Source organism: Oncorhynchus mykiss, chromosome 6, assembly GCF_013265735.2.
Source record: "Oncorhynchus mykiss isolate Arlee chromosome 6, USDA_OmykA_1.1, whole genome shotgun sequence".
NCBI classification, from domain to species: Eukaryota; Metazoa; Chordata; class Actinopteri; order Salmoniformes; family Salmonidae; genus Oncorhynchus; species Oncorhynchus mykiss.
In genome coordinates, this window is record NC_048570.1 from 51,611,724 (window position 1) to 51,636,341 (window position 24,618).

General features: G+C 42.7%; 1 protein-coding gene across 4 annotated transcripts in view; it reads right to left on the minus strand.

Moving 5' to 3' along the window:
• The window catches only part of LOC110526143 (rho guanine nucleotide exchange factor 28), an 80,679-nt gene that overhangs the window by 48,585 nt on the left and 7,476 nt on the right, over positions 1–24,618 (minus strand). The window contains exons 1-5 of one of the 4 annotated variants that reach the window (XM_036980417.1): positions 21,879–22,707; positions 21,686–21,716; positions 902–1,029; positions 433–710; positions 109–186 (exon numbers count right to left, since the gene is read on the minus strand). In XM_036980417.1, coding sequence (XP_036836312.1) covers positions 109–186; positions 433–710; positions 902–1,029; positions 21,686–21,698 — 497 coding nt within the window. In that variant the 5' untranslated portion in view covers positions 21,699–21,716; positions 21,879–22,707. Of the gene's footprint in view, positions 1–108; positions 187–432; positions 711–901; positions 1,030–21,685; positions 22,708–24,618 lie in introns of those variants that run through there. The other 3 variants (XM_036980414.1, XM_036980416.1, XM_036980415.1) reach the window with 3 other exon arrangements.

Below are 24,618 nucleotides of genomic sequence, written 5' to 3' on the forward strand. Positions count from 1 at the left end.
TAGTTTCTACTAGACTTGATGAATATTCATACTTTTGTCTTTCGTAAAATAAGCTGAAACCACAAGTCCTTGGATGCAGAATGATCGCACTGTTCAGTGTCTGCTCACCTCGGCATCTTGACCAAAGAGAATGGTTCATTGTGACTTCCTGTGACTTTCACCCCTACTGCTGTTACAGCTCCTGTGCTGGATACAGTAATGGACCAAAAAGCTTATTTTACATTTAAGTTAGTTTTGGTTTTTGATTGACACCTTTAGAGGAATTACATTGTAAAATACATTAACATGGAGATCTTTGAGACCCCAGTAAGTATGCAACAATAACATATTATGAAACCCCCCAAAATATTTTTGGTCGGCTTTTGACCTTACTTAACTATAACTAACCAAGCATGGTAGAGCAGAGTGCGGGTGTTTGGGTGTGGTACTTACCTCAGTACACAGGTCTTCTCAGGCTGACTGGTTCCTCTGTGACTGAGCCCAGAGGAGAGGGAGACGGACTGCTGGATCCTCCCCCTATTTCCACCACCAGAGAAAGGAAAGGGGTAGGCCAAGGGAGAGGAAGGAAGGGGGAAGGCCTGGTCCCTGTGAGGAGCCATGGAGCCAGGGAGACTTCCAAAGAAGGAGTCCCAGGCAGGGTTGTTCCTCTGTGGCACAGAGCTCACCTCCTCCTCCACTGGAGAACGGTACTTTATATCCAGGTCATCCACCTGAGCAGGGGCACAGGTGAGAGGTCAGTGTCTGGGACAAAAGCAGTCCAATCCCTGGTTATGGCTGGTTATAACCTGGTTATGACAGCTCACCTGGTCCACCAGCATCTACCTGGTTGTAACCTCGTTGTGTGCAGATCACCTGGTCCACCATATTCTACCTGGTTAAAAACCTGGGTATGACAACTCACCTGGTCCACCAGCATGGCATTAGTGTGCATCTGGTCCTTCCCTGGTTGGTGGATCATGGCTGAGAGTCTGGAGGCAGCAGCCAGAGTAGAGGACAGAGCCTGGGCCCTCCTCATTGACTGGCTCTTCTCTACACACCGAGAGAGGGGGAACATTTTATATTACATTATTAGTTACCTTTCCTACTAGTACAATACAACTTCATTAATCCCAAGGGGCAATTCATTCCGGGCTGACAGGGTACTTCAAAGAGGACAAACACAACACTGACAATATAAAAAACAAATATAAACACTAAAGGCATCAGTTACGGTCAGTTTAGTACATTAGTACAGTATGTAACTACAGTATGTTCCTCTCAATATGTGAAAGTCCTGTTTTTCCATGTGGTTTCCAAAGAAATGCCTTGTCATGTTTCACAAACACAGGATGTGACATCATACATCCTGCATGGTAGCTTGTCTTTGTTTGGGAACAGGAGGCTGACACCCAGTGTTTCTGCATGACTCCAACGCAGACTAGGGCTGCACCTCAATAATGTAGGTGGCCTCTCCTCACTTCCCTTCTCCTCTCATCTATGGCCTCCTACCAACATGATATTGATATTAATGGCTCAGAAGGTTGTGCACAACAGGGTCACTCACTGGTTCCCTTTCTTAATTTGGTCTTTTTTTTGGTGCGGTCCAGACCGGCCTTGATTTCAACGTCAACTGACATAGAACAGCCAGAACGGCCTTGATTTAGCCCAAACATACAGTAGATGTCTATGATTGGTTCAGATTGGGTCTGGTTTCACAAGTTTGGACAGCACACTACAGCAAAAAAAAAATCTCAAAAGATGGTATGGGCAGGCAGGCAGGCAGGTAGGCATAAGCTATGGAAAATGAACACAATTGCATTTTATCGTTGGCAAATTGAATGCACAGAGATACCGTGACGATATCCTGAATCAACTCTATGCTAAGGAGATGTGTTGCACTGCATGTGGAAAAAGTGGTCACAGTAGACACTGCTTTTCTGATCCACCCCCCTACTTTTTTAAATCTGTGGTATCTGTGACCAACAGATGCATATCTATATTCCCATGAAATCCAAAGATTATAGACTAAGTAATTAATTTCAATTGACTGATTTCCTTATATGAAACAGGTAAAATTGTTGCACATGTGGTCTGCGGTTGTGAGGCCGGTTGGACGCACTGCCAAATTCTCTAAAGCAAAGGAGGAGGATGCTTATGGTAATTCACATTCAATTCTCTGGACACATTTCTGGTGGACATTCTTGCAGTCAGCATGCCAAGTGCACACTCCCTCAAAACTTGTCACATATGTGCACATTTTAGTGTGGCCTTTTTTGTGTGTGTCCCCAGCACAAGGTGCACCTGTGTAAAGATCATGCTGTTTAATCATCTTCTTGATATGCCACACCTGTCAGGTGGATGGTTTATCTTGGCAAAGGTGAAATGCTCACTAACAGGGATGTAAACAAATTTGTGCACAAAATTTGAGAGAAATCAGATTTTTGTGCTTATGCAACATTTCTGGGATCTTTAATTTCAGCTCATGAAAAATGGGACCAGTGCTTTACATATTGCGTTTATATTTTTTGATCAGTGTCAATTAAGAACGGGCTGGCATGCTTAAAACCTTTGCTTGATATACCAATTGGTTTCATACAACCGCTCTCAAAACTGCGGCAAATTTCCTTGTTGGTTTTGGGTCAAATTCAAGCATAACACATAGCGGACGAGGCGAAGCGAAAGGTTTTACGCAGCCCAAAGTCTGTCCACAAAAATAAATAATAATATTTTTTGAATGGAGGTCAATAAGTGTAGAATTTGGTCAATAGAATTTGCTACGTGAGGCATATTTGATCTAAAATAATTTTCGTAATGGTTAGGTTGTTACGAATGCACTGACATAAGTTGATTCACATGGCATTTCGGGGTTGTGCCTGTTGTCATGAAGATAGATAGAGGACTCATCATGGATATAACATGTTTTAGCATGGACATTGCCATTTTAGAGGAGTCAACTGGGTGGGGATTCCTATGAGTTGGGAGCAATAAGCCAATGAAGAAGAAAATGTACTACCTTAAATGTAGATAACCTCAAGAGTATCTGCTAAATGACCAAAATGTAAATGTAAATACAAACAAAGCAAAGCATGTTGGGAATTATTCCAATGAGCTCCCAAACAAGTACACATTTGGTCGTTGTGGCCCAGATCCAAATCTGAATTAATCCAAATGTCCAGGCTATGTTTAAACAGTTTGAACATCACATTACAGTACGGCACAGTTTAGTACATTAGAACAAAATAGAGTACAATACAGTACAGTACGGCATGCTACGGTACAGGACAGTCAAGTTTTATTCAGTAGAGTACAGTAGAACACAGTACAGTACGGTACAGTTCTGTTTTATTCAGTACAGTAGAGTACAGTGTATTTTAATTCAGTAGAGTACAATAAGGTCCAGTACAGTACAGTTCAGTAGAGGAGAGTCCATTAGAGTAAGGTAGGGTACAATACAGTACACTACACTATAAAATACCCAAGCTCTGAAGCAAGCTTCCAGAAAATTGTAACGGAAATGGCGCCACACCAATCAGCAGTAATAAATTATTTGAGGCTACCCTGGGGTGGCAGGGGGCGGCAGGGTAGCCTAGTGGTTAGAGTGTTGGACTAGTAACTGGAAGGTTGCAAGTTCAAACCCCTGAGCTGACAAGGTACAAATCTGTCGTTCTGCCCCTGAACAGGCAGTTAACCCAGGCAGTTAAGAATTTGTCCTTAACTGACTTGCCTAGTTAAATAAAGGTAAATAATAATTAGAAAGCAAATTATAGACTCCTCTTTAAATTTGCCTATTCCTCCTGAGCTCAGTTGTCCAGGACCTAGGATCAAGAGAGACACTCAAGTGTTTTAGTACTATATCGCTTGACACAATGATGAAAATAATCATGGCCCCTAAATCTTCAAGCTGCATACTGGACCCTATTCCAACTAAACTACTGAAAGAGCTGCTTCCTGTGCTTGGCCCTCCTATGTTGAGCATAATAAACGCGTCTCTATCCACCTGATGTGTACCAAACTCACTAAAAGTGGCAGTAATAAAGCATCTCTTGAAAAAGCCAAACCTTGACCCAGAAAGTATAAAAAACTAAAAATCGGCCTATATCGAATCTTCCATTCCTCTCATAATTTGTAGAAAAAGCTGTTGCGCAGCAACTCACTGCCTTCCTGAAGACAAAAGATGTATACGAAATGCTTCAGTCTGGTTTTAGACCCCATCATAGCACGGAGACTGCACTTGTGATGGTGGTAAATGGCCTTTTAATGGCATCAGACCGAGGCTCTGCATCTGTCCTCGTGCTCCTAGATCTTATTGTTGCTTTTGATACCATCGATCATCCACATTCTTTTGGAGAGATTGGAAACACAAGTTGGTCTACATGGACAAGTTCTGGCCTGGTTTAGATCTTATCTGTCGTAAAGATATCAGTTTGTCTCTGTGAATGGTTTGTCCTCTGACAAATCAACTGTAAATTTCGGTGTTCCACGAGGTTCCGTTTTAGGACCACTATTGTTTTCACTATATATTTTACCTCTTGGGGATGTCATTCGAAAACATAATGTTAACTTTCACTGCTATGCGGATGACACACAGCTGTACCTTTCAATGAAACATGGTGAAGCCCCAAATTTGCCCTCGCTAGAAGCCTGTGTTTCAGACATAAGGAAGTGGATGGCTGCAAACTTTCTACTTTTAAACTTGGACAAAACAGAGATGCTTGTTCTTTGTCCCAAGAAACAAAGATATCTTCTGTTGAATCTGACAATTAATCTTGATGGTTGTACAGTCGTCCCAAATAAAACTGTGAAGGACATTGGCGTTACTCTGGACCCTGATCTCTTTTGACGAACATATCAAGACTGTTTCAAGGACAGCTTTTTTCCATCTACGTAACATTGAAAAAATCAGAAACTTTCTGTCCAAAAATTATGCATAAAAATGTATCCATGCTTTTGTTACGTCTAGGTTAGACTGCAATGTCCTACTTTCCGGCTACCCGGATAAAGCACTAAATAAACTTATGTTAGTGCTAAATACGGCTGCTAGAATCCTGACTAGAACCAAAAAAAATTATCATATTACTCCAGTGCTAGCCTCCCTACACTGGCTCCCTGTTAAGGCAAGGGCTGATTAAGGTTTTACTGCTAACCTACAAAGCATTACATGGGCTTGCTCCTACCTATCTTTCTGATTTGGTCCTGCCGTACATAACTACACGTACGCTACGGTCACAAGACGCAAGCCTCCTAATTGTCCCTAGAATTTCTAAGCAAACAGCTGGAGGCAGAGCTTTCTCCTATAGATCTCCATTTTTATGGAATGGTCTGCCTACCCATGTGAGAGACTCGGTCTCAACCTTTAAGTCTTTACTGAAGACACATCTCTCCAGTGGGTCATATTATTGAGTGTAGTCTGGCCCAGAAGTGTGAAGGTGAACGGAAAGGCTCTGGAGCAACGAACCGCCCTTGCTGTCTCTGCCTGGCCGGTTCTCCTCTTTCCACTGGGATTCTCTGCCTCTAACCCTATTACAGGGGCTGAGTCACTGGCTTACTGGTGCTCTTTCATGCCATCCCTAGGAGGGGTGCGTCACTTGAGTGGGTTGAGTCACTGACGTGATCTTCCTGTCTGGGTTGGCGCTCCCCCCTGGGTTTGCCGTGGCGGAGATATTTGTGGGCTATACTCGGCCTTGTCTTATCCGGTGTCCTGTGTGAATTTATGTATGTTCTCTCTAATTCTCTCTTTCTTTCTCTCGGAGGACCTGAGCCCTAGGACCATGCCTCAGGACTACCTAGCATGATGACTCCTTGCTGTCCCCAGTTCACCTGGCCGTGCTGCTGCTCCAGTTTCAACTGTTTTGCCTGCGGCTATTGAATCCTGACCTGTTCACCAGGCGTGCTCTCATAGCCTGGTGCTCTCACCCCTCATAGCCTGGTTCCTCTCTAGGTTTCTTCCTAGGTTTTGGCCTTTCTAGGGAGTTTTTTCTAGCCACTGTGCTTCTACACCTGCATTACTTGCTGTTTGGGGTTTTAGGCTGGGTTTCTGTACAGCACTTTGAGATATCAGCTGATGTACGAAGGGCTATGTAAATACATTTGATTTTGATTTGATTTACTGTATTATACTGTACTATATTATACCTTTCTTTACTGTACTGTGTACTGAATTGTGATGTAGTGCTCTACTGTACTGCTGTGTTCTACTGTACTATGCTGTGCTCTACTGTACTGTACTGTACTGTGCTGTTCAAACTTGTGAAACAAAGATGTCTGTAATTTGTTCCGGATCATAATAAATCTGAACTGAACATAGATGTCTATGCTTGATTCAGATTTGATCCGGACCGGACCAAAAATCAACGTCCTTGGAATGATACAGAGAAAATGTATAAATGCTCACTAGCTTTGTCCTCCTTCCCAGGATCTTGCCCCATGCTCGAAATAACTCAACCGCTAGTTTGCCTGTCTGTAAAGAGAAGCACAGGCTGTAAATTGATCCTGCTGCTCTGATTAGATAGAGATAAGCTATATCCGTTCACTTGCTTCATATTTCAACCGGTAACTTCTCATCGCACTTCATTCAATTTTACACGCAAAAACTGCAGTTTAGACATTTGACCACAACCACACTCTTCGGAAAAAAAGGTTATGGATAGAACCAAAAAGGGTTCTTTTGTTGGCTTCATATATAGCACCCCTAATGATTCTATATAGAACACATGTTGTAGGGTTCTTTGATCATAACCCCAGGAGTTCTTATTCACTGAACTAAAATTGTTCCATATAGGGTAGTGATACATGGGTTGACTCATAACCCACAGTCCCGCAGTTAAATATGCTGGGCGGGAAGGTTTAGGGTCATGAAATATTATGTGGGCAGGTGGGTGGCAGTCGGTTTGAATACAAAGAAAACAATACCTTAAAAAATCCATAAATGTGTAATTCTTGTGCAATTTATGTCTTTAGGCTACATTTAGTTTTTTCTTTCATTATTTTAGGCCATCTGGCATTAGTGTGTAAGCCTAAACTTTAGGGGCTAACTGTACACGAGCCAAATAGCCCACATGACAATTGCCAAATGATTTTGGGAATGGGCAGAAAAAGTTAACGTCATCCACAGAGGCAAAAAGGACAATGTCAGAGTTTAATTCAATAAGAGAAAAGCTGTGAAATGAGCGTTGAAAATAAAGAGAAGGTACAGCCAGAAAAGTAATGTTTGAAGTGTTAAAAGAGGATGATAGCGGTGCTGGCTATGTTATGTGAGATGATTGTGACTGTCGAATTGCTATACAAATTCGACATTCACAAGACTTCAAACAGGCCTATGTCACGTCAAGGGAACTGTAGCTTACTGTTCAGAAGTGTCAAATGAAAACTGAAATATGGACACTGACTCTAGGTCTATAACCTTTCGCATAGCCTTAATATTAACTCCTGCAGAATTAAGCATTTCTTGCAGTACAAATATACACTAAATGTAGGAAATTATTTGACTCGAGAGAATGTTTTTATGACTACCTCATCTCTCTGAGGTCCCTCAGTTGAGCAGTGAATTTCAAACACCGATTCAACCACAAAGAACAGGGAGGTATTTCAATGACTTGCAAAGGGCACCTATTAGTCAGTGGTGTAAAGCACTTAAGTAAAAATACTTTAAGGTACTAATTAAGTAATTTTTGGGGGTATCTGTACTTTACTTTACTATTTATATTTTGGACTATTTTTACTTCACTACATTCCTTAAGAAAATATTGTACTTTTTACTCAATACATTTTCCTTGACACCCAAAAGTACTCATTACATTTCGAATGCTTAGCAGGACAGGAAAATATTCAAATTAAAACACTTATCAACATTAACAAAAAAAATTTAAATGGTGCCATTGTAACAGTATAACTTCAGACCGTCCCCTCGCCCATACCCGGGCGCGAACCAGGGACCCTCTGCACACATCAAGAACAGTCACCCACGAAGCATCGTTGCCCATCGCTCCACAAAAGCCGCGGCCCTTGCAGAGCAAGGGGAACAACTACTTCAAGGTCTCAGAGCAAGTGAGGTCACCGATTGAAACGCTATTTAGCGCGCACCACCGCTAACTAAGCTAGCCGTTTCACATCCGTTACACTCACCCCCCTTTTGACCTCCTCCTTTTCCGCAGTAACCAGTGATCCGGGTCAACAGCATCAATGTAACAGTATAACTTTAGACCGTCGCCTCGCCCATACCCGGGCGCGAACCAGGGACCCTCTGCACACAACAACATTCACCCACGAAGCATCGTTACCCATCGCTCCACAAAAGCAGCGGCCTTTGCAGAGCAAGGGGAACTACTACTTCAAGGTCTCAGAGCAAGTGACGTCACCGATTGAAACGCTATTTAGTGCGCGCCACCGCTAACTAAGCTAGCCGTTTCACATCCGTTACACCATCTGGTTTGCTTAATATAAAGAATTTGAAATGATTTATACTTTTACTTTTGATACTTAAGTATATTTTAAACCAAATACTTTCATACTTTTACTCAAGTAGAATTTTACTGGGTGACTTTTAGTTAAGTCATTTTCTATTAAGGCATCTTTACTTTTACTCAAGTATGATAGTTGGATACTTTTTCCACCACTGCTATTAGTAGATGGGGACAAAAACCTAAAAAACATTGAATATCCCTTTGAGCCTGGTGAAGTCATCAATTCCACTTTGGATGGTGTATCAATACACCCAGTCACTACAAAGATACAGGTGTCCTTCCTAACTCAACTGCCGGAAAGGAAGGAAAGCGCTCAGGGATTTCATCATGAGGGCAATGGTTGCGATAGGAGAAAACTGAGGATGGATCAACAACATATAGTTATAGTTACTCCAGATTACTTACCAATATGACAGAGTGAAAAAAAGGAAGCCTGTACAGAATACAAATATTACAAAACATGCATCGTGGTTGCGATAAGGCACTAAAGTAAAACTACAAAAAAATGTGTCAAAGAAACTAACTTTATGTCCTGAATACAAAATGTTATTTTTGGGGCAAACACAACATACCACTGACTACCATTCTTCATATTACAATTTGATTTTATATGATTTGAATTGGTCACATACATACAGGCCTCCAGAGTGGCGCAATGGTCTAAGGCACTGCATCACAGTTGCTAGAGATCCGTGGGGCAACGCACAATTGGCCTAGCGTCGTAAGGGTTAGGGAGGGCTTGGCCAGTAGGCATATCCTTGTCTCATCGCGCACCAGCGACTCCTGTGGCGGGCCGGGCGCAGTGCGCGCTAACCAAGGTTGCCAGGTGCACGGTGTTTTCTCCGACACATTGGTGCGGGTGGCTTCCGGGTTGGATGCGCGCTGTGTTAAGAAGCAGTGTGGCTTGGTTGGGTTGTGTATCGGAGGACGCATGACTTTCAACTTTTGTCTCTCCGGAGCCCGTACGGGAGTTGTAGCGATGAGACAAGATAGTAGCTACTAAACAATTGGATACCACGAAATTGGGGAGAAAAAGGGGTAAAAAAAAAAAAAAAATTATAATATATTTATTTTTTCAATGACACTGCTGTAAGGTATACAGTGTTTCCTCCGACACATTGATGCGGCTGGCTTCTGCGTTAAGCGGGCATTGAGTCAAGAAGCAGTGCGGCTTGGTAGGGTCATGTTTCAGAGGACGCATGGCTCTTGACCTTCGCTTCTCCAGAGTCTGTATGAGAGTTGCAACAATGAGACAAGACTGTACCTACCAATTGGATGCCTCAAAATTACGGAGAAAACATATATTTTTTGTATAAACAACTGACCACACAACTCCTGACCATGCAACTACTGAACCACAACTATTGACCACAACCACATAACGACTGACCACAACTACTGACTACAAGCACACAACTACGGACCCCAATCAAACAACTACCGACCACACAAATACTGACTGCAACATCAGCATTACAGACCAAAACTACTGCACACAACTCCTGACCAAGCAACTTCTAAACCACACAACTAACGATCACAACTAGAGGTCGACCGATTATGATTTTTTTAACGCCGATACCGATTATTGGAGGACAAATAAAGCCGATACCGATTAATCGGACGATTTTTAAAATGTATTTGTAATAATGACAATTAGAACAATACTGAATGAACACTTATTTTAACTTAATATAATACATTAATAAAATCAATTTAGCCTCAAATAAATAATGAAAAATGTTCAATTTGGTTTAAATAATGCAAAAACAAAGTTTTGGAGAAGAAAGAAAAAGTGCAATATGTGCCATGTAAGAAAGCTAACGTTTATGTTCTTTGCTCAGAACATGAGAACATATGAAAGCTGGTGGTTCCTTTTAACATGAGTCTTCAATATTCCCAGGTAAGAAGTTTTAGGTTGTAGTTATTATAGGAATTATAGAACTATTTCCCTCTATACCATTTGTATTTCATTAACCTTTGACTATTGGATGTTCTTATAGGCACTTTAGTATTGCCAGTGTAACAGTATAGCTTCCGTCCCTCTCCTCGCTCCTCCCTGGGCTTGAACCGGGAACACAATGACAACAGCCACCCTCGAAGCAGCGTTACCCATGCAGAGCAAGGGGAACAACCACTCCAAGTCTCAGAGCTAGTGACGTTTGAAACGCTATTAGCGCGCACCCCGCTAACTAGTTAGCAATTTCACATCACATCGTTACACCAGCCTCATCTCGGGTGTTGATAGGCTTGAAGTCATAAACAGCAGAGCTGCTGGCAAAACGCACAAAAGTGCTGTTTGAATGAATGCTTATGAGCCTGCTGCTGCCTACCATCGATCAGTCAGATTGCTCTATCAAATCATAGACTTAATTATAACAGAAAGAAATGCGAGCCTTCATTAATATGGTCGAATCCGGAAACTATCATTTCGAAAACAAGACGTTTATTCTTTCAGTGAAATACGGAACCGTTCCGTATTTTATCTAACGGGTGGTATCCATCAGTCTAAATATTCCTGTTACATTGCACAACCTTCAATGTTATGTCATAATTACGTAAAATTACTGAAGACTGATGACCACAACTAATGACCACAACTATTGATCACAACCACACAACTACTGACCACAACTATTGATCACAACCATACAACTACTTACCAAAACTACTGACCACAACTACTGACCACAACCACACAACTACTGAACACAACTAATGAACCACACAACTACTGACCGCAACATCACAATTACAGACCATAACTACTGCACACAACTCCAGACACACAACTACTGACCCCGCAACTACTGAACCACACAACTAATGATCACAACCACACAACTACTGGCCACAACTAATAAACCACAACTACTGACCACAACACTACTGACCACAATTCTATAAATATACACATGTGCGCAACAGGAAGCTCTGGGTGAGTTGGGTGCCTACACACCTGGGATGAACCACCAGTGCCCTGCCTGCTGCCTCGACTTCCTGGGGAACCTCTCCAGCACCCACCAGCAGTGTGTCCTCTGCGGCCACAGGTAGTGCAGGAAACGCCCCCTCCCCCCTCCAGTCACCCTTAGAGCAGCACCTCCGAGCTCCATAGGTGTAGGATCGGAGGTGCTGGGAGAGGGAATGGACGGACCACCGATCCGGACGTCCCGGACGTCCGCGGGTGGCAAACAGGTTATCCAGCCAGATGGATAAATCCACCAGCTGGTCGAGTGTAAGGGTGGTGTCCCTGCAGGCCAGCTCCCGACGAACGTCCTCACGTAGACTACACCGGTAATGGTCGATCAGGGCCCTCTCATTCCATCCCGTGCTGGAAGCCAGGGTCCTGAAGTCCAGTGCGAATTCCTGTGCGCTCCTCATCCTCTGTCTGAGATGGAACAAGCGTTCCTCATAGCATCTATACTTCCCCATTCAGCGTTGGCCCACTCAAGCGCTTTCGCCGACAGACAGGAGATGAGGGCGGACACGCTCTTGTATCCCGAGGGAGCCGGGTGGACTGTCGCCAGGTAGAGCTCCAACTAGAGCAGGAACCCCTGGCACCTGGCAGCCGTCCCATCATATGCGCTCGGGAGCGAGAGCCGAATCCCACTGGGTCCAGGTGAAGGAGGAGTGGACAGCGGAGTGGGTTGTGGTGTTGGTCAGGGTGAAGTTGATGGGGGTGTGGGAAAACCCCCTCTCTCCCATGGCTCCATGGTGAGCAGCACACGATCCATGGTTGTGCCAAGATGTTGGAGCATTGTCGCGTGCTGCTGGACGCCTTCCTCCACTGGTACCGGAGGACTGGGTGCACCTGCTGACTCCATATTAGTTGGTGCGTGATTCTGTCAAGTGTCATTGTGCAGCGGTGAGGATAGAGTCAGGCGCAGGACACAGAACTGAGTAAAATAACGTACTTTACTCGATAAGAAACAACCATAAAATTCCACGCAGGGAAAACACACCATAACACTGCAGTCTAATAACACTCAACAAGGACCAATCACGCACAAAACATATTGGGAACCAGAGTTATATTGGGAACCAGGGTTATATAGGGAAAATAATTTTAATGTAATGGGAACCAGGTGTGTACAATCAAGACAAAACTAATAGAAAAAAAACGTAGATCGGTGGCAGCTGGAAAGCCGGTGACGACGACCGCAGAACGCCGCCCGAACAATGAGGCACCAACTTCGGTGGCAGTCGTGACAGATGTATTATTAGCTACAGTAACTAGCCACAGTGCATTTGAACGCAAATGAGCTACTTACGTAGCTAGCTAATTTACATACTATATACAGTGCCTTGCGAAAGTATTCGGCCCCCTTGAACTTTGCGACCTTTTGCCACATTTCAGGCTTCAAACATAAAGATATAAAACTGTATTTTTTTGTGAAGAATCAACAACAAGTGGGACACAATCATGAAGTGGAACGACATTTATTGGATATTTCAAACTTTTTTAACAAATCAAAAACTGAAAAATTGGGCGTGCAAAATTATTCAGCCCCTTTACTTTCAGTGCAGCAAACTCTCCAGAAGTTCAGTGAGGATCTCTGAATGATCCAATGTTGACCTAAATGACTAATGATGATAAATACAATCCACCTGTGTGTAATCAAGTCTCCGTATAAATGCACCTGCACTGTGATAGTCTCAGAGGTCCGTTAAAAGCGCAGAGAGCATCATGAAGAACAAGGAACACACCAGGCAGGTCCGAGATACTGTTGTGAAGAAGTTTAAAGCCGGATTTGGATACAAAAAGATTTCCCAAGCTTTAAACATCCCAAGGAGCACTGTGCAAGCGATAATATTGAAATGGAAGGAGTATCAGACCACTGCAAATCTACCAAGACCTGGCCGTCCCTCTAAACTTTCAGCTCATACAAGGAGAAGACTGATCAGAGATGCAGCCAAGAGGCCCATGATCACTCTGGATGAACTGCAGAGATCTACAGCTGAGGTGGGAGACTCTGTCCATAGGACAACAATCAGTCGTATATTGCACAAATCTGGCCTTTATGGAAGAGTGGCAAGAAGAAAGCCATTTCTTAAAGATATCCATAAAAAGTGTCTTTTAAAGTTTGCCACAAGCCACCTGGGAGACACACCAAACATGTGGAAGAAGGTGCTCTGGTCAGATGAAACAAAAATTGAACTTTTTGGCAACAATGCAAAACATTATGTTTGGCGTAAAAGCAACACAGCTAAACACACCATCCCCACTGTCAAACATGGTGGTGGCAGCATCATGGTTTGATGTCCCTGCTTTTCTTCAGCAGGGACAGGGAAGATGGTTAAAATTGATGGGAAGATGGATGGAGCCAAATACAGGACCATTCTGGAAGAAAACCTGATGGAGTCTGCAAAAGACCTGAGACTGGGACGGAGATTTGTCTTCCAACAAGACAATGATCCAAAACATAAAGCAAAATCTACAATGGAATGGTTCAAAAATAAACATATCCAGGTGTTAGAATGGCCAAGTCAAAGTCCAGACCTGAATCCAATCGAGAATCTGTGGAAAGAACTAAAAACTGCTGTTCACAAATGCTCTCCATCCAACCTCACTGAGCTCAAGCTGTTTTGCAAGGAGGAATGGGAAAAAATGTCAGTCTCTCGATGTGCAAAACTGATAGAGACATACCCCAAGCGACTTACAGCTGTAATCGCAGCAAAAGGTGGCGCTACAAAGTATTAACTTAAGGGGGCTGAATAATTTTGCACGCCCAATTTTTCAGTTTTTGATTTGTTAAAAAAGTTTGAAATATCCAATAAATTGAGGAGTACACCCAATCAGTCACTGGCTTTATCAATAAGTGCATCGAGGACGTCGTCCCCACAGTAACTGTACGTACATACCCCAACCAGAAGCCATGGATACAGGCAACATTCACACTGAGCTAAAGGGTAGAGCTGCCGCTTTCAAGGTGCGGGAAGCTTACAAGAAATCCTGCTATGCCCTGCGACGAACCATCAAACAGGCAAAGCGTCAATACAGGGCTAAGATTGAATTGTACTACGCTGGCTCCGACACTTGTCTTATGTGGCAGGGCTTGCAAACTATTACAGACTACAAAGGGAAGCACAGCCGTGAGCTGCCCAGTGACACAAGCCTACCAGACCAGCTAAATCACTTCTATGCTCGCTTTGAGGCAAGCAGCCCTGAGGCATGCATTAGAACATCAGCTGTTCCAGGCGACTGTGTGATCACACTCTCCGTAGCCGACGCGAGTAAGACCTTTAAACAGTTCAACATACACAAGGCTGCGGGGCCAGAGGGATTACCAGGACATGTGCTCCGGGCATGTGCTGACCAACTGGCAGATGTCTTCACTGACATTTTCAACATGTCCCTGATTGAGTCTGTAATACCAACATGTTTCAAGCAGACCACCATAGTCCCTGTGCCCAGGAACACAAAGGCAACCTGTCTAAATGACTACAGGTTGCCTTTGGAGTGTGACTGTTTGAGGTTGTGGACAGGTGTCTTTTATACTGATGACACGTTCAAACAGGTGCCATTAATACAGGTAACGAGTGGAGGACAGAGGAGCCTCTTAAAGAATAAGTTACAGGTCTGTGAGAGCCAGAAATCTTGCTTGTTTGTAGGTGACCAAATACTTATTTTCCACCATCATTTGCAAATAAATTCATTAAAAATCCTACAATGTGATTTTCTGGATTTTTTTTACAGGCCTCTCATCTTTTTAAGTGGGAGAACTTGCACAATTGGTGGCTGACTAAATCTTTTTTTGCCCCACTGTAGAATGAGCATGAACTTTCCACTTGAGGGCATCAGCCCAACTAAAGCTCCAACAGCCAACAGAGGCAAAGACAAAGACAGCAGTTAGAGCCAGGTTTCTAGAGTTTCCAGTAAAACAGAGCGTGCCCTCCAACCAGCTTACAGACCCCCGGGAGAGAGATGGAGATGGAGGGAGGGAGAGAAAGAGAGGGAGGGGGCAGAGCTGTCACGGGCCTTTTCCAAGGTTCTGTTCTGTTTAGAAGCTGTTGTGCTTCATTTGAGAAAAGAACCCCTTGGAAAAACACAAGATTTAAACAATGATCACCTGTGGGGCTTGTTTATCAAGACTGTAAAAACCTGATTTGACTGTGAAATCAAATGAGTACACAGTGTCACAATATCAATATCACAATATCATAGAGTGAATAGTTACAATTGCTCAAGACCAGCATACATCATGGAATTTGAAATGGGAGAGTGCAAAATAACAAAATCTTGGATAAAAGATAGCTATAATTCTTTCAATTTAACTGTTCTTGGGAATAGGTAAATTGTTCAAACAACCTCTAAAGTCCAAGCAACTATTCCGTGCTATGACACCTGTGCAGTCAAACAATCCTGATCATTACAATGTGTGTGTTTAAGCGTTTTCACATATTTCTCAGTCGGAAAGCTCAAATTCACAAATAATTAAGAAATATACTTTTGCACACCAGATGTTACCTCACAGATGCATGGGAGAGGTGCAAAAACAACCAGGAAAACTGACTTCCACAAACTTTGCATACACAAAATGAACACTTAAATTGGACATATATCATAATTTAGTCCGCCAGTCATATTTATGCAGATAACATTTTATTAAGAAGAATACACTGTGGGCTGGATTCCATTCACCTAATCTTCATATGAATAACAGAAATAACACTTACAGCATCATTCTCAATTATGAGGCAATAATGTGTGTTATCGCCTATCACATCCAGCAGTGCAACAGGAGGAGAAGAGAGTTCAGCAGTGATGAAACAGACATGGCAGTAACTTAATCTCTCCCAAAGCTGAACTGTTTAAATCATTACAGAGAGTATATCTTGATACCAAAATACTGTGATTCTACAAAACTCTTTCCATACACTACAGATATCGACACGTGCATTTCTAACAGACACCAGTCCATTTGATCCCCTTGAGGCCCCCACACCGGCTTCTCGAGGCCCCTATTATCAGCCAAGTCATGATCTTGCTGTGCAAACCCCCCAATTTAGACAGGACTATCAGCCCTTCTGGCATTTGTCAAAACTGACCTTATTCTGGTGGAGTTCATCTGGAACAAAACATGGGAGTACATTATGATACATTAAAGATTACTTACACCTTGACAACATTCCGCTGAAAATTCCATTTTTTTTTTTAAATATGTAACTTTCACACATTAACAAATCCAATACAGCAAATGAAAGAAACATCTTGTTAATCTACCCATCGTGTCCGATTTCAAAAATGCTTTACAGCTAAAGCACAACATATGATTATGTTAGATCACCGCCAAGTCGTAAAAACACAGCCAAAGATAGGAGTCAAAAAAAGCAGAAATACTGAGAAAATGAATCACTAACCTTTGATGATCTTCATCAGATGACACTCATAGGACATCATGTTACACAATACATGTATTTTTTGTTCGATAATGTGCATATTTATATCCAAAAATCTTAGTTTACATTGGCGCCTTACACGCACTAAAGTTTTGATTCCAAAACATCCGGTGATTTTAGCAGAAATACTCATAATAAACATTGATAAAATATACTAGTGTTATTCACATAATTAAAGATAGACTTTTCTTAATGCAACCTCTGTGTCAGATTATTTATTTTTTTACAGAAAAAGCATAATCTGAGAACGGCGCTCAGAACCTAAAAGAGCCAGATCTATAGCCGCCATTTTGGAATCAACAAAGTTAGAAACAACACCATAAATATTCACTTACATTTGATGATCTTCATCAGAAGGCACTCCCAGGAATCCCAGTTCGACAATAAATGACTGATTTGTTGCATAAAGTTCCATCATTTATGTCCAAATAGCCACTTGTTGTTAGCGTGTTCAGCCCAGTAATCCATCTTCATGAGGCGCGAGCATTTCATCCAGACAAAAACTCAAAAAGTTCCGTTACAGTCCTTTAGAAACACGTCAAACGATGTATGGAATCAATCGTTAGGATGTTTTTAACATAAAACATCAATAATGTTCCAACCGGAGAAGTCCTTTGTCTTCAGAAAAGGCACTGGATCGAGAGGCAACTCTGTCGGGAGCGCGCGTCATGAGACCGAGGCACTATGCCAGACCACTGCCTCAAACAGGTCTCATGAGCCCCTCCTTTATAGTAGAATCCTCATTCAACTTTCAAAAGACAGTTGACATCTAGTGGAAGCCCTAGGAAGCAAACTCATCCATATCTCATTGGGTACTCGGTAGGCAAAGCTTTGAAAAACTACAAACCTCAGATGTCCCACTTCCTGGTTGGATTTTTCTCAGGTTTTCGCCTGCAATATGAGTTCTGTTATACTCACAGACATCATTCAAACAGTTTTAGAAACTTCAGAGTGTTTTCTATCCAATACTAATAATAATATGCATATATTAGCAACTGGGACAGAGTAGGAGGCAGTTCACTCTGGGCACGCTTTTCATCTAAAAGTGAAAATGCTGCCCCCTATCCCAAAAAAGGTTTTAAGAGGCGTAAGAACACTCAAGAGCAGCCTGATTTTCTCCTACATTCGGAAAGTATTCAGACTCCTTCACTTTTCCACATTTTGTTACGTTACTGCCTTATCCTAAAATTGATAAAATTGTTTTTTCCTCATCAATCTACACACAATACCCTACTAAGTAAAAACTGGTTTTAGAAGTGTTTTCAAATGTATAAAATTAAATACATTTCCATTTATATAAGTAATCAGATCCTTTACTCAGTACTTTGTTGAAGCACCTTTGGCAGCGATTACAGCCTTGAGTCTTCTTGGGTATGATGCTACAAGCTTGGCAGACCTGTATTTGGGGAGTTTCTCCCATTCTTCTTTGTATATCCTCTCAAGCTCAGTCAGGTTGGATGGGGAGAGTTGCTGCGCAGCTATGTTCAGGTCTCTCCAAAGATGTTTGATCGGGTTCATGTATGGCTTTGGCTGGGCCACTCAAGGAAATTCAGAGACTTATCCCGAAGCCACTCCTATGTTGTCCTGGCTGTGTGCTTAGAGTCGTTGTACTGTTGGAAGTTGAACCTTCCCCCAGTCTGGAGGTCATGAGCGCTCTGGAACAGGGTTTCATCAAGGATCTTTCTGTACTTTGCTCCGTTCAATCTTGGTTTCATCAGACCAGAGAATCTTGTTTCTCATGGTCTGGGAGTCCTTTAGGTGCCTTTTGGCAAACTCCAAGCGGGCTGTCATGTGACGTTTACTGAGCAGTGGCTTCTGTCTGGCCACTCTACCATAAAGGCCTGATTGGTGTAGTGCTGCAGAGACAGTTGTCCTTCTATAAGGTTCTCCCATCTCCACAGAGGGAGGTTCTCCCATCTTCACCTCCCTGACCAAGGCCATTTTCCCCTGATTGCTCAGTTTGGTCGGTCGGCCAGCTCTAGGAACAGTGTTGTTAGTTCCAAACTTCTTCCATTTAAGAATGATGGAGGTCACTGTGTTCTTGGGGACCTTCAATGCTGAAGAAATGTTTTGGTACCCTTCCCCAAATCTCTGCCTCGACACAATCCTGTTTTGGAGCTCTACGGACCATTCCTTTGACCTCATGATTTGGTTTTTGCTCTGACATGCACTGTCAACTGTGGGACCTTCTATAAACAGGTGTGTGCCTTTCCAAATCATGTCCAATCAATTGAATTTAGCACAGGCGGACTCTAATCAAGTTGCTGAAACATCTCAAGGATGATCAATGGAAACAGGATGCATCTGAGCTTTAGAGTTTCATGGCAAAGGGTCTGAATACTTATGTAAATAAGGTATCTATTGTTATTTGTAAAAAATGTGCAAACATTTCTAAAAACCTGTTTTCACTTTGTCAGTATGGGGAATTGTGTGTTGCTTGATGAGTTTTTTTTATTTTATTTTTTTTTTAAATTTAATCCATTTTAGAAGTCCGTAACGTAACACAATGTGGAAAAGTTTAAGGGGTCTGAATACTTTCCGAATGCACTGTAAACGTCACAGAAATGAAGCACAGAGCAGGATGGATGAAGCTAAGAGGTTACTTTGCTGATAAAATCATTGAGAACAAAAATTACCATAAAACGCTTTGGAAATCATTCTAGGAACTAGGCTGTAGTACTACTACGAAAAACAAACTAAACAGTATTGGACTGATCATCAGGGCGGAGATGGTATATGACAAAGCTTGGTTGCCAATGAATTTAACTCTTTTAATTTACTTCTGCTTGGGGGGTGTGAACATGGTCACTAAAGTGCTAGGGAAGGTTTATGCCAGAAACAAGTTTTTGTCTAGAATGTCCAAGCTGCTTGATAAGGAATCTTTGAGTGCGTGCCACTGCTCTCATTCAATGACATTTTGACTACGCTTCCTGGTTTGGGGGCTTATTGAAGCTTCTGAAGGGGAAACTCCAGGTATCCAAAATGAGCTGATCAGGGTAGTATTGAAGGTGAGTCCACATAGTCACAAAGGCAGGAGCTGCTTTCAGAAACTCAACTTACTGCATGTTGAGGTTAGGGTGTCCCAGATAAGACTGGGTTTGGTTTACAGGAGAATTTATGGATCTGCACCCAGATATCTAACTGATTACTTTCCCAATGTTAGGGATGCACAAAATCACAGCACCAGATCAGGTGTTGCTAATGTGTGCTTATACAGGTTCAGGAGTAATGCTAGGATACTGGTATACTGGAGCATCAGCGTGGAATGAGTTGCCTCTGCCCATAAAAATGACGTCCTCTCTGGGCAGCTTTAAAAATAAAGTTAAAAACAGTTTGATGTCTTCTGTGTAACTGCAATGATGAGATAGATGTTCTTCTTCTTTGTTTTTATGTTTTATTATTTCACTCCATACTGTGTTCAAACATGTTCGATCTTGCCTCGCCATCTTGCCTCAAGCTGACCACAATTGATATAAATCCCAGACTTTATTGTGTGTCATCCTCAATGATTTTGCTCATGTGGGGCGGCAGGGGTGGCAGCGTAGCCTAGTGGTTAGAGCGTTGGACTAGTAACCGAAAGGTTGCAAGTTCGAATCCCCGAGCTGACAAGGTACAAATCTGTCGTTCTGCCCCTGAACAGGCAGTTAACCCACTGTTCCTAGGCCGTCATTGAAAATAAGAATTTGTTCTTAAAAATGTGCATGTATGGCTTTTATGTGTGTCAAATTAATAAACTAAACTAAAATAAGGGGAGGTAAGACAACCAAATATCACAGTCATTGCAAGAAAACATTCCTCAGTAAAGCAGCTGATCAGGGAAATCAGTTATAGTAAGAAAACACAAACAGTTCAACTGGGTTGAGTAGCCACAGACAGTGTCAGTCACTGTCAATGAAGTACAACAGTCAGGCAGAGGGCAACATTTATGTTCTCCCTGCCATCATAGGAAGTGCGTGTGATCTGGCCTCAGGAGAGGTCTGTCCACAAGATACAAGCCAATCCATTATCCTAGACAGAATGTCTGACATTCCACTATTAGTTGTCAGCTATCCCAGTTACATCATTAGCAAACACACTCTCACTGCAACTGTATACAGCAAAATATGGGTAATAATAAGAAGAAAAAAACATTGAAACATCACTGCCAAAAAGACTGATTATCATTCTTCATTCTGCTGATGTCTTTGTGGAATATAGCGTTGTGACTACCACTAAGCTTTCCTGTAAACCTTGTATGACTTAGGGACATGAAGGATAGGCAAGGAAACACAGACTTGATGCACAGCTTCTGCTATATACCAACTAATTACAAACATAACATAATATCTGGGATATTGACTGGAATGGGTTTGGGGGCAAAAATAAATAGCATTTGGAGACAGTATCAAGGTAATCAAAACCAAAGCATTGATGGCTGTTATACCTTGTCTATAGACTGCTTACAGGGTAAGGAAACCCATATGTCATTTTGTAATTTAGGTGAACTATCCCTTCAACTTGGTCATACTCTGCAACAAAGTAAGGGTGCAGTCACAAATCTTTGGACATTGCTCTCAACATGTCAGTGACCAGATTGTTTTCAAGGAGATGTTCCACTAAGGGAAAACATTGGAAAGGGAAAACACATTCTAAAGATTCCAAATTCAAGCATTTAGTCCACATGGAAAGTGATCCTCTCACAATCCATTGAACCACATCTAACCATCAATGTAAATTGCAATCAATGGATAGTTAAAGCACAGGAGACTCCAAGGTCTTTCTTGAAAATACATTTATTCCGGACCAACCTGGATGAATAAAGGTTTCATAAAATTAAATGAAAAGATGTCAAATAGTCCCAGTGTTACCTTGCTTGTCCATCTTCTTGTGTATCCTCGTCTTGGGGAAAGAGGGCCAGGAGTAGTTAAAAGGAGAGTCAGAGTATGAATCCATGACTCTGTGTTTCGTCTATGAGTCTCAGAGCACCCTGCAGCCTGACCAAGGCTTTAACACCAAAACACCTTTGTTTTTAATGATAAAAATAAACATATTTTACTGAACCTCAATTTTCCTCCAGGTTGGATATTCCTGACTATCTCTTGTACATCCAGTGTGTTCTTCAGTTCTTCAGGAGTCTTGGTTGGACTGATGTTGAACCAGTTTACTCCTTCCTTCCGTCTGAGTCTCAGCAGAGTGCAGACACTGACACTTCAGCAGTGAGCCAGCATGTTCCCACATCTCCCCCTCCCCCTTCCCCGACTCCAAACGCCCCTCCTACCCTGTTCCCCTCAAAACTCCAAATCATCTAGCATATCGAGACTGCTCACTTTGTCTCTTTTTTCTCTTGCTTTCTTGCCTTCTCCACCTCCTTTTCTCTTTTTTCTCCCTTCTTCCCCAACCTTCGCTCTATCCTACCCTCTCCTGTCCGGTCTCTCTTTTTTCTTTCTTTCTTTCCTTCTCTCTTTTTTCTTCCTTCTTCCCCAACCCTCGCTATACTCTACCCTCTCCCATCCAGCCTCTCTTTCTTACATTCTCTTCCTCCTTTTCTCTTTTTTCTCCCTTCTTCCCCAACCCTCGCTCTATCCTACCGTCTCCCATCCAGTCTCTCTTTCTCACCTTCTCTTCCTCCTTTTCTTATTTTCCTTTTCTTCTCCAACCCTCACTCTATCCTACCCTATCCCGTCCTGTCTTTCTTTCTCCTCATCTTTTTCTCTTTTTCTCCCTTCTTCCCCAACCTTCGCTCTATCCTACCCTCTCCTGTCCAGTCTCTTTCCTTCTTTTAAATTTTTTTCCCCAACCTTCGCTCTATCCTAACCTCTCCCATCCAGTCTCTCTTTATTTCCTTCTGTTATCTTGTTTCTCCCTTCTTCCCCAACCCTCTCTAACCCACCCTCTCCCGTCCAGTCTCTTTTCTTCTTCTCCTCCTTTTCTCTTTTTAATCCCTTCTTCCCCCAACCCTTGCTCTATCCTACCCTCTCCAGTCCAGTCTCTCTTTTTTTCCTTTTCCCTCACTCACCCACCACGCTCAGCAGAGAGGGGGAGAGACCAGAACATGAGGGGAGGAGGAACGAGTGACAGGGATAAAAATTACTAAAGGCAAAGGAGAGAGAGAGAAACAGAGTAGAGAGGAGTGCCCGCCTCAGACCATCTTGAAAGACAAACACAGGGCCAGACAGCTGGTCCTGACCTGAGGAATCCACAAGGAGGTCAGTTAGAGTGAGACGAGTCAGAGATAAGAATAATGAATCTCAGTCCTAGAGTTAACGCTGTGTAGAGAACACAACACACACGGCAACACTACACATCCCCCTACTGCACAAGCCCAGGGCACAACACTACTCACTAAACACACGGCCTCACCACACATACGCACAGAGAAATGTTCTAAATGAATCCTCAGAGAGGCTGTATCCTAAATGACACCCTATTCCTGATACAGAGCACTACTTTTGACTAGGGCCCATAGGGTCAAAGTAGACGTAACCAGAGTCTTCAGTAGTCTTCAGAAAGGAAGAAAGCTCTTGGAGAGGATAGTGACTGAGAAACAGAGGGGTTTCAAGGCAGATTGCCATGTCAGTAAAGTGGAAACAGGCAGCAGCAGCACAAAGAAACCAAGAGACTGTCAGAGATTCTCTCACACACACACACACCAAGTTACCAGTGCAGTATTCTATATCCAAACACAGTTTGCACTCCCCCTGGAGGTCTGATCGAGAGTTAAAAACAGAGACCATGTGTGTCCACTCTATTCCACCACAGTTGGCTGCAACAACCCTTCAGACAAAAACCTTAAGAGGAGACGAGGAGAGGAAAGAGGGAGCGTCAAAGTCTGGCACTTTAACAACTCGCTTTCTTTCCCTGGGGAGGGGGTGATGAAAAAAATCAAGGTGTAGAGGAGGATGAGAGCAAACAAAAGGAGGGAGAGTAGTAGCAAGAGGGGGCAAAGGGATAGGGACAGAGGGTTAGAGAGCGGCATGTGTTAATTGGAGGTAAAGAGCAATAAGGAGACAGCTTATCAAGAGAGGAACAGGAAGAACATGAAAACTACACTCCAGATTCCTCATCCCCTGACTGAACCTTCATCTATTGGGGTAATGTTTGTCTATTAGCTACCAAATTAAGTGCAGTCAGAGCACCATATTTCAGGTATACATATTGCTTTGTGGATACTTGTCATACTCCACAAACTTGTTAACAAAAATACTGGAGGTCATTTGTAACGCTTGAGAGCCTGACAAATATTTTGAACGTGTCATGTTTGGTATTTGTGATAAGGAATTTCATTGGATTGCATGTGTGTGTCCACTTTATTCCACTACAGTTGTGTGTGTGATAGTGTACGTGTGGTCTGTTAACACATACATAAAATGTACACACACACACACACACAGGCACGCACGCACGCTTGCACTCACATACACACACCCATCGACACACAAACATGCACACACATTTTAGTCACTAAACTGGCTTAACCATACAGGGTGAAAACAACACCGACCGCGGGATATTACAATTACAGCTGCCAGTGCCAAGTGTTAAAACCCGAGCCCTGAGCATGCAGCCGCAACATTCTTACCCAGAAACATGTGTCCGATTCCTAAATGGTAGCGCACTATTCCCTGCATAGTGCGCTACCTTTGTCCAGGGCTGGTAATGCACTATGTAGGAAATATGGGGCCATTTAGGATGCAGCTCACACCAGCCAATCATTAACCCACAGGATGTTCACCAGCCAATCATTAACTCGCAGGATGTTCACACAGTCTCCAACCAAAGGTGAGCCAAACCCAGTACCACT